General features: G+C 56.6%; 2 protein-coding genes across 18 annotated transcripts in view; one reads left to right on the plus strand and one right to left on the minus strand.

Annotated features, from left to right (window-relative positions):
• Nucleotides 1-3,747, minus strand: part of EMC10 (ER membrane protein complex subunit 10) — a 43,760-nt gene extending 40,013 nt beyond the window's left edge. For 5 of the 8 annotated variants that reach the window (XR_014060711.1, XR_014060710.1, XM_081514835.1 and 2 more), the window contains exons 1-5: nt 3,565-3,747; nt 2,525-2,597; nt 1,507-1,616; nt 585-689; nt 22-203 (exon numbers count right to left, since the gene is read on the minus strand). Coding sequence is in view for 6 of the 8 variants with exons in the window: in XM_081514835.1 (XP_081370961.1) it covers nt 22-203; nt 585-689; nt 1,507-1,616; nt 2,525-2,597; nt 3,565-3,678 (584 nt within the window). In the remaining 2 variants the exon portion in view is untranslated. Of the gene's footprint in view, nt 1-21; nt 204-584; nt 690-1,506; nt 1,617-2,524; nt 2,598-3,212; nt 3,317-3,564 lie in introns of all 8 variants that reach the window. The other 3 variants (XM_081514836.1, XM_081514839.1, XM_081514841.1) reach the window with 1 other exon arrangement.
• A 153-nt stretch (nt 3,748-3,900) lies between these two features.
• Nucleotides 3,901-9,476, plus strand: GARIN5A (golgi associated RAB2 interactor 5A). 10 transcript variants are annotated; one of them, XM_081514896.1, is made up of 5 exons: nt 3,901-4,083; nt 4,190-4,386; nt 4,742-4,872; nt 8,527-8,782; nt 9,299-9,476. In XM_081514896.1, exons 1-5 carry the CDS (start codon nt 4,014-4,016, stop codon nt 9,353-9,355), a joined length of 711 nt encoding a protein of 236 aa, XP_081371022.1. In that variant the 5' UTR covers nt 3,901-4,013; the 3' UTR covers nt 9,356-9,476. The 10 variants fall into 10 exon arrangements, with proteins under 10 accessions (XP_081371022.1, XP_081371023.1, XP_081371026.1 ...); XM_081514897.1 differs by having other exon boundaries at nt 4,268-4,386; nt 4,706-4,872; XM_081514900.1 differs by having other exon boundaries at nt 4,268-4,386.
• Nucleotides 9,477-9,603: the final 127 nt, after the last annotated feature.

Below are 9,603 nucleotides of genomic sequence, written 5' to 3' on the forward strand. Positions count from 1 at the left end.
CTGCCCGCACCCCCTCCTCACCCGGGCGCCGTAACCGGCGGCTGCAGCTGCACAGAGGTGTTGAACAGCTCCAGGTCCACGTCCTCCACCTCGTGGCCCCGACAGCCCCCGGGGTATGTCACCACCGACACGCCCACCACGTTGCCGGCCACGTCCACGTGCAGGGTCAGCTGGTCCGAGAGGTGAGACTCTACCAGGGAGCACTGGGGGAGGAGAGAAGGGGGCTGAGAGGAGGAGGGCCAGCAGGGGCTGCTGCCCAGGCTTTGCCCACACCAGCAACCCCCACATCCCACGGGGCCCCTGAAGCATCTTTCAAAGCCCTCCACGCGACCCCCTCCCACCCCACCAATCTCAGGTGTAAGCAGCAGCCTCTCCAGCACCCAAAAGGCCCAGAGCTGCCCCATCGAAGCCCCCGCTAACCAGACTGCCCCTCTCCAGCCCAGGAGACCCTTGAAAGCAAGACCAGATCTGAGCCTTCCGTATCCTTAAATGCTGGGCCATGGACAATGGAGGCAGAACAGAAGGACTGGGCTGGAGCGGTTGGGTGAAGCAAGGATGGGGCCCAGCCCTCCTCACTGACTCACCGCAGGGACAAAGGAGGAGACGTAGCCACCGGCTTCTGGGCCATCAGGGGTCCCAGGCCGCCGCGGGACCCGGACACGGTACAGGCCGTTCAGCGCTGCCACGTCCTGCAAGGGCGGAGAGGAGGGGGTGGCGGTGAGCGAGGCAGTGCCCAGCCCCCACCAGGTCTGTACCCCCACGGGGCCCCCAGCCAGGAAAGCCCCTCCCCACTCCCTGGCCCAGCCAAGCCCAAGACTCCTCCCACTGGCCTGCCCCACTGGGCAAGGTGGGGCTGGAAAGACCACCACGAGGAGAGCAAAGCCCAGCCCAGCGGAGGAACAAGTCGCTGAGAACGCCGCCCCCAGATCTGGGTCCAGTCCCACACCCGGACTCCTGTTATTCCTTTTTTTGTTGTTGTTCTTTCTTTTTTGGGGTTGTGCCATGTGGCTTCTGGGATCTTAGTTCCCCAACCACTGATGGAACCTGGGCCTGCTGCAGTGAAAGCGTGGAGTCCTAACCACTGAGCCACCAGGGAAGGCCTGGGACTCCCCAGTTCTATGAGCATCAAATTCTCTCTGGGGGTGACAGGAATCACGTGGGCACCATGCTGGTCCAGGCAGACCTCACCCTGCTATCTCCCACAGGGAGGGCACCCAGGGGCCCGCAGCTGCCCAGAAGGAAGCCTGTGCCTCCAGCCTCCCCTAACAGCTCCATCTGGCCAAAGGGACAGAGCGGCAGTGGACTGTGGCAGCTTTTGTGAGCTTCCCCCCTAAAGTCAGCTAGCTGTTCCCTCCACCTCTCCTTCCTCCCTTTCTCCACCCTGCTGTCCAGAGCCCCAACTGAGCCCGGTACCTCCCCGCACCCGGAGGGTGGGCCCGGAAGTATGCATGCTGTGCTCCGAGGCACGTGCCCGCCACTCCAGCAAAGCCAGGGTCCCCTCCTCACCCGGAGCCGGCCCCGCTCCTCCTCGTTGAGCTGCCGCTGCGACAAAGACAAGGTGCCATCTTGCTGGTTCCAGAGCAGCGAGCCCCGCTTCCGGAAGTGGGCACTGTCATCTGGGGGGGGGACACCTGGACTCAGCGACCTCCTGGCCACCACCTGTTAACCCTCGCAGTGACCAGGTCACCTCCCCACTCTAAGCCCTCATTTTTCCGCCTAAAAACTGGGGACTCCACCACCTTGTCTTGCCCTCCTGCCTCCCGGGGCAACCCACAATAGGTGCCCAGACCCCACAGCTCCTAAGCCTGGCCTCCGACTTGCCAGGTGACCCAGGGTCTCTCACATAACCTGTCTGGCCCTCAGCTTCCCCAGGTGCAGATCATGGGGTACAGAGCTTGGGCACTCCCAAGGTCAGGCTTTCTTGGGCAGATGGCAGGCTCTGACTGGAGAGGTCTGCAGAGGGTCCCAGCTTCAGTGGTTATCATGAATGACCCCCCCCCCCCCACCGGAGTCTGGGACCTCAGACTGGATTATGAACACCTGGGCCGCACTGACGTCTAGGCTCTGGGAGTCTGGATGCCTGCACTAGGGCATTTTAAGCTGAGATTTGGAGCAGGTCCTGGCTCTGCCATTCACTTGTAAAAGGACCTTGTCTGGTGTCCCTCTGCACCTCGGTTTGCTCTTCTGGACAATGGGGCTATCCCTACCACCACCTACTTTGGAGGACTATTCTGAAGATGTCTGAGTTAATACAGGAGGAGCATCCACCCTCCAGGGCAGGGCATGGGGAAAGTGGTCAGGAAAGTCTGCCCTGAGCTTATTACCACCGCAGTGACCTTTCTGACACCGGCATTTGTCTTACCAGTTATAGACGTATTCATAGTCAGAGCTTCTATTCTTCCCCTACCCAACTCCCCCGTATTAATGCAAAGCTGAGTGAATGGATGACATGTCTCACATGGGGAGGAACCTGAGTTCACAAGGCAGTGGGTAAGTGTCCAGGTCAGGACGTTGTTGGACTCACCGATCTCAAATGAGTGCTCCAGCAGCAGCCCCACGGTGCCGCAGCCCTCGCCTTCTCGGCCTTCCACCCCCACCTGCGCGTGATAGAAGGGACCCACTTAAGGACCATCAGAGTCCTCAGTCCGGCAGGATCCAGGAACCCCAGGACAGATAGACCTACGTAGGCTGCTGGAAGAGCCTTATTTTCATACCCATATCCAAACACTGATGCATGCTCACGATTCCACTGGAATCTGACCATTTCATGAAAATTCATGATCTGGACAGGCCCCAGAAAACCAGAGCCTACAAACCAGTTGCCTCATTTTCAAGGCAACTACCTCCAGGTCACTTTCACGCCTAGCATTATAAATATTCATGAGTTAAAGGGTATCCTTCCCAAGCTCATATCCAAATGATCTCGGTGTCACCTTAAACCTCAACAGTCACGATGCCGCCATCAAGCAAATTCAAGATTTCAGGCCTTCCTTTTCTCCAACTCTCCAAATTTCTCCTACCTCTGCATACTCCACTCTCCACTCTCAAGCCTGCGCTACCACGTTCCAGATTTTAATCCTTGAGCTCAACATTCCGCCCACCCCACGCGTATGCGGGAGACGGAACTCCTCCAATTCTCTCGAGAGCCCCCTTGCCATTTTCATTTTAGCCGCCCCGACGTCTGACTTGCCAAGATTCCACCCGGACCACACCTCCTCAAGCATATTCATGAATGCGGATCCCAAGCTTCGAAAGTTAAAGTTTTTGCCCCGATCTCCTCTTTGGGTGCAGCCGAGTTTTCACCCCACCGAAAGCCCTGGTGCCAAAAAAAGATCCCATCAGAGCCCCGCCCCTTTATACATATTCACGAGCTAGAGCCTTCCTAACCTCTCGCTTTCTCCCAAGCCTCGTGCATGCGCAGGACTGCAGCCTCGCTTTGCACGGTTTTCATCTCGCCTTCCCTCCCGCCCCTGCGCAGCTTCGTTCCCACCTTAACCGACCCAAAGACCCAAGACCGCGATCTCCGGCAGCCCTGCTCTCTGTGCAAAGCGAATAAGTACTCACTCCCCGCACAGCGGCTCCGGACCGGCAGCCACTACCCCGCGCCCGACTGGGCGCTGCTGCCGCCACCAGCAAGAGGAGGAGCAGTCGAGTCGCCCCAGCGGCAGGGACGGACATCTCGGCCCCGTCCCTCCAGCCAAGAGGCTGGAGTCAGCCTGGCGCCGCGGAGCACGCCGGGAGGAACGGGCCGCATCCCGTCGCCCGTGCGCCTGCGCCGGCTCCTTGCGTCTGCGCACTAGCGCCCACCCGCTACCGGGGCCTGACGTCCGCGGGCGACCGCCGCTCCCTCCGGGCGTCTGGGTACCGCCCCCTTCAAATAACGTCACAACCACGGACTTCGGACGTAGTCAGCGCCGTCCGCCGCGTTGTGACTTCACAGAGCCCGCGGCCCCGCCCTCCCGTTTTCTCCCGGGGCGCCTCCCTCCGCTCCTCCCAAGGGGCGGGGCGTTGCGATGAAACGGGAGCACGAGTCTAAGCCGGCCTTCGGTGGAGCAGGTGAGGCGGGACCAGGTGTGATGGCAGGTGAGAAGCGGAACCGGGCCTGGAGGGGTTGGACCAGGTGCAGGAACCAGGTGAGGAATGGGGCCTGCGATGCGGAGACCGGTAGCCGGGAACCCCGTACCCTCAGCGCGGGGCTGTCCGCCCTGGGTAGGGGACCCCTACCCAGCCTCTTGGACTAGATCTGCGGACTTCGCCACTTCTGTAGAACGCCCCCTGGTTCCAGCCTGTCCCACGGGCCGGCCCGGACGGCTCCAGCGCCATCTCCTGAGCGGCGAATTCGACCAGCTGCGAGACTTCCCCATCTTTGAGAGCAACTTCGTGCAGGTGCGGAGCCCCAGGAGCCTCTGAGGCCAAGCCTGGTCCCCGACCTCCTGACGTCGGGAACCTCTGCTCACCTTACCGCCCATCTTCTGACCTCCACACCCCACGCCCACCAATACCTACAAACGTTTAGTTGCTCTGTGACCGCTAACCTTTGATTCCCTCAGTCCATGTCCCTGACTTCATACCCATGTGACTCGACCTTTGACCCCAAGATATCTGATCCTCTTCTTGATGGTTAACTTTATTGGTTCATGCCCCTTAATCCTACCAAAATTCCTGACCTCTGATCCCTCCCCAACCCTGCTCCCCATTTATCCAGCTTCTAACCTCTGACGCCACCCCTCCCCCGGCCCAGGTGACCCGGTTAGGAGAAGTTGCCAACAAGGTCACCATGGGAGTGGCAGCCTCCAGTCCAGCCCTGGAACTCCCAGACCTGTTGCTTCTGGCCGGCCCTGCCAAGGAGAATGGACGCCTGCAGCTCTTCGGGTGACTGCCCCCCCACCCCCAGCCTACACTGCCTTCCTCCCCAGCTCTGGGCATTCTAAGTCCCCTGAAGCACCTCCTTTCACCCGGATTACCCCCAGGGCCAGGAGCCGTGGATGGCTGCCAGTCCTCTCTGGGCTACTGGTCCAGCCAGGAGAACAAGCACAGGGCCATCCGCAGGGATCAGCAATCACGGATAGATGGACATGAGGGGGACAGCCCACGGCCACACCCTGGTAGAGGTCAGGAGAGCAACCATTTATGAAGCACCTACTGCATAGGCTTCCTTGGTGGCTCAGACAGTAAAGCATCTGCCTGTAATGCGGGAGACCTGGGTCTGATCCCTGGGTTGGGAAGATCCCTGAAGAAGGAAATGGCAACCCACTCCAGTACTCGTGCCTGGGAAATCCCATGGATGGAGGAGCCTGGTATGATACAGTCCATGGGGTTGCAGAGTCAGACACAACTGAGTGACTTCACTTTCACTGCATGGCAGTTGTCCCATGGACCATGCACATCGTCTCTTCTCTGACCCCATACTCTCATATGCTGGGGCCCCTTAACCCCATCCTCAGAAAGAAAAATTGAGGCCCAGAGAGGGGAGCCACTTGGCCAGGGTCCTAGAGTGAGTCAGGAGTGGCCTAGATTGGAACCTCCTGCTCCTCACGACTGGCCCCCTCGATTCTGGAGCTCTCAGGCCACTCTCTCCACACTGCCCCTGCAGGTCTCTGTGTTTTCTTTTGCTTTTCATTGAAAAAGTAATGCAAATACACTCTAAGGTACGAGACACACACAGCACAAAATACACCTTTCTCCCATCCTAGGCTCCTGCCTCCAACTCCAGCTCCAGATACCAAAGCATTTACATGAGTAGAGTATATTTACAGAAACATTCTGCCAGTGGCTTTTTTTTTTTTTTTTTTACTGCACGTGTGCTAAGTCGTTTCGGTAATGTCCGACTCTGCAACGCTGTGGACTGTAGCCTACCAGGTTCCTCTGTCCATGGGATTCTCCAGGCAAGAATACTGAAGTGGGTTGCCATGCCCTCCTTCAGGGTATCTTCCTGACCCAGGAATTGAACCTGTGACTCTTATGTCTCCTGCATTGGCAAGGGGGTTCTCTTACCACTAGCTCCACCTGTATCTCATAGTTAATGAAAGAAAAGGGGAAGGGAGAGGAGAAAGGAAGGAAGAGTTGAGTCACCTTGTCACATACACACAAACACACACACAGACACACAGTCCTTTGTTTGCAATTCTGAAATCCAAAAAGTTTTTTTTTTTTTGCAACTCATTCAGTCGTATAGTCTGATTCTGACCTGAACAAACTTGAAGCTACTTACAGCCTTTATTTATCCACCCTGGATGATAAGTTGAAAACATTTCACAAAGCAGTATTCTGATGCCAGAACCCTGTACTGAGACATTCTCTACCACCTCCCTTTTCTTTTCAATATTAATTGTATCCCACCACTTGAGCCATGACTTGCAGTTGGAAGAATATCAAGGATGGTGCTGAGAAGGGTCTTTGAGCTCCTTGTAATCTCCTTCAGCACTCTCCCCTCTCCCACCATAAAACATACCATGGAAGTAAAATCATTGAGGCTGCTCTGCCAACTCAGCCTCCAGACTCACCCCCGCTCCCCTCACTTCTAACCAGCTCCCAGCCCTGAGCAATTCTATGCCAGCACGGACAGATCCTCTTTTGGACACACACCATTCAACAAACCCTTGGACACTAAGCTTGCATCCACCTTTTGCTGTGATAACCTAATAGGGAATGTCCTTGAACGAATGGCTGCCTTCAGACAGCTTGGGTTCAAATCCTGGCTTCAACCTCTTCTTCTCTGCCTTTGGCCAAGTTTCCTACCCGTCTGGGTCTCAGTTTCCTCACCTGCAACATGGGGATAAGAGAAGAACCCACTTTCCAGGGCTGTCAGGGGATAAACTGAGTAAATGTTTGTGAAACACTTGGAACAGCACCTGGCACAGAGTATGAGCTCTGAAAATGTCAGCTGTTATTCTTCCATTTGGGGAACATAATAATAGATCAAGTCGCCTACTGAGGGAACTGATGTGTCCTGTGTCTGGGGGTGACCACCAGTGGAGCAGGCAGGGGACATCCATGCACAGCTGGGAGAGTGTAAAGTCAGCTTCTGGAGACACATTGCCGGGCCTGAAGGGGGTGGTATGTAGCTACCCAGTGTTGCTAAGAGCCTTGGTAAGACTTGGGTTCAAATTCCTGCTGTGTGATCTCTGCCAAATTACCCATCCTGTCTGGACTGTTTCCTCTGCTGCCTTTTTTTGGACCTTGAATTAGGCTAGGGGCCTGAGCGATTCATGTATTTGATACTCAGTGAGCATTCATTGAGCACGGACAGTGGGTCAGCTCTGGATACTAAGGAAACAGCAGTGAAAAAAATTGGACCAAACTCTCTGCCCTCAAGCTCACCTTCTAGTAGGAAGGCAGACAGAATAGATGTCAATCTGTCCAGTGGCTGAGATCTGTGGAGACATATCAGAAGGGGGTGAGGGGTGGGCATGGGGAAGTCAGCGAGGGCAGATGTGGTTGTAAATAAGCAGGAGGTTGTAAACAGATCTTCTCCCTGAGAAGGTGCCTCTTGAGAAAAACATGAGATGAAGGGGCCAAGCCATGGGGATGGTTGGAGGAAGAAGATTTGGGGCAGAGGAAACAGCCTGTGCAAAGGTCCTGAGGTAGGACCAAGCCTGGCAAGTTTATGGAACAGTAAGACCAGTATGGCTGGAGACTGTAAACCAGGAGAAAGGGCGGGAGGGGAGGACAGAGAAGGCACAAAGCAGCCAGATCCTGCAGAGCTTAGCGGTCAAGACCAGGACTCTGTTTCCGCTGAGCCCTGGGAGGGATTTGAGCTAACTCTGGTGTTGATTTGGCTCTGAGAACCTGGCTCTGAGGTAAAGAATCTGCCTGTAATGCATGAGAAATCGAACTCAGGTTCCATCCCTGGGTTGGAAAGATCCCCTGGAGGAGGAAATGGCAATCCATTCCAGTATTCTTGCCTGGACAACCCCATGGACCGAGGAGCCTGGCGGGCTACAGTCCATGGGTCACAAAGAGTCGGACACGACTGAGCACAAGCACCCATTTCACCCGGGTGTTGATTGGCGCCCTCTGGCGGCAGTGGGGTGAAAGCGGGAAATTGTAAAGGGACTTAGAAATGGTCGGATTTTGAGTATTTAATATTAGTACATTTAACGGTGGAGCCATCAGGATTTGGTAAGATCGGTTAAGGATGTAAAAAAGATGGGCCAGGAGCGACTCGCACAATTTCTGGCTGAGCAAGTGGGAGGATACAGCTAAGACAGACGAAGAGGAGCAGGTTTGGGGGTGGGCTTAGGTCAGGAATTTGGCTGTTGGACAATGCATGTGTCTGATGTCGATCCAACATCCAAACGTTAATTTCAAGTAAGCATCTATCCATTCGAATCTCGCGTTCAGGAGGGGGAAGACCAGCGGGAGACACAGATGGGCTCCGTGTCTGGACGAAAGTTGAGATGGATAAAATGCAAGAGGCAGAGAAAGTGACAAAGGACTCCTTCCGGGGGCGGAGGTGGCGCTGGGGTGGGCGCTGCTGGCACCTAGGAGGGTCAGATGCTGAGGCCGCCCCTTCCACCCGCCCAGGCTGTTCCCCTTGCAGTTCGTCCAGCTCTTCGTCCACGACGAAAGCCGCTGGCAGCTCAAGGTCAAGTTCCGCACCGGCCGCGCCTTCTACCTGCAGCTGCGGGCCCTGCCGGAGAGCCGCGACCGCGAGTTCGGCCAGTGGGTGCGGCTGCTCTACCGCCTGCACTTCCACTCGGCCCAGGGAGCCGTGCCTTTCACGCAGGACTACTCGGCGCTGGAGGACGACGAGGAGGACGAGGATCTGACGGCGGGAGAGGCGAGGAGGGGCGGGGGCGGGGCTGGGGGCGGGACTCCTGGGTCGGAGGGAGGGAGGTGAGGGGCTGGATCCCGGATCTGAGACTGGAGGTGACCCGGGGCCCAGACTCCTGAGTCCTGAAAAGGGTGTGCTGTCTCTGCTCAGAGAACAGGAGTCTCTCAAAGCAGGGCAAGGTCCGCAGGGCCTTGATACACCAGCAGAGGTGGCGATGGTTTCCTAATGGAGCATCGCCTACCCAGCCTCCCTCCCCTTGACCTAGCACGCTGGGATCTGGAGAGGGAATGCCTAGGCCTTGAAGAGTCGACCAGGCCAGGGGCCAGTTCCCCAGAAGGCCTGGGGAGGGGAAAAGCACCAGTCTTCGAAGGTGGGGACACTGGAACCTATGGGGCCTCTTCCTTGAGAACCCCCTGCTCCCCAGCCTTCCCAGGAAGTACAAAGCGCCCACTCACCCATCCCCCAAACGGCAGAAACACCCACAGTCAAAGCTTCTGAGACCAACTCTCTCTTGTAACCCAGCTTCAAGCCATGGAAGCCAGACTTGACCCACAGATGTCTGAACTCTGGGGACTCTGACTCCTCCAACATTCTTTGAGCTCACCAAAAGACCAGAGATCAAAGTGTCCCCTACCTTGGGGCTGGACAGATGAATTAATATTAAAGTTACTAAAGATCGGCCACTTAAGAACCAAGAAAACCGGGTCATGAGCACTTTCCCCATCGTCACCAATTCAACGTGGCGGAAGCAGGTCTTTCAGTAATGGCTGCCTCAGCGTGGTCTCGGGTTCATGGTGTCTGGCCCCTCGGCCCCGCACCCACCGTTC

Source organism: Giraffa tippelskirchi, chromosome 7 (assembly GCF_054371585.1).
Source record: "Giraffa tippelskirchi isolate mGirTip1 chromosome 7, T2T-mGirTip1v1.2.pri, whole genome shotgun sequence".
NCBI classification, from domain to species: Eukaryota; Metazoa; Chordata; class Mammalia; order Artiodactyla; family Giraffidae; genus Giraffa; species Giraffa tippelskirchi.

Excerpts from the sequence above, each read along its gene's own strand:
- GARIN5A (XM_081514895.1), top strand. The coding sequence starts at position 4,014 with ATGAAACGGGAGCACGAGTCTAAGCCGGCCTTCGGTGGAGCAGGTGAG. Across the intron at positions 4,084-4,189 it reads GGGACCAGGTGTGATGGCAG|CGCGGGGCTGTCCGCCCTGG; the intron begins GTGAGAAGCGGA and ends CCGTACCCTCAG. Across the intron at positions 4,387-4,741 it reads TTGAGAGCAACTTCGTGCAG|GTGACCCGGTTAGGAGAAGT; the intron begins GTGCGGAGCCCC and ends CCCCCGGCCCAG.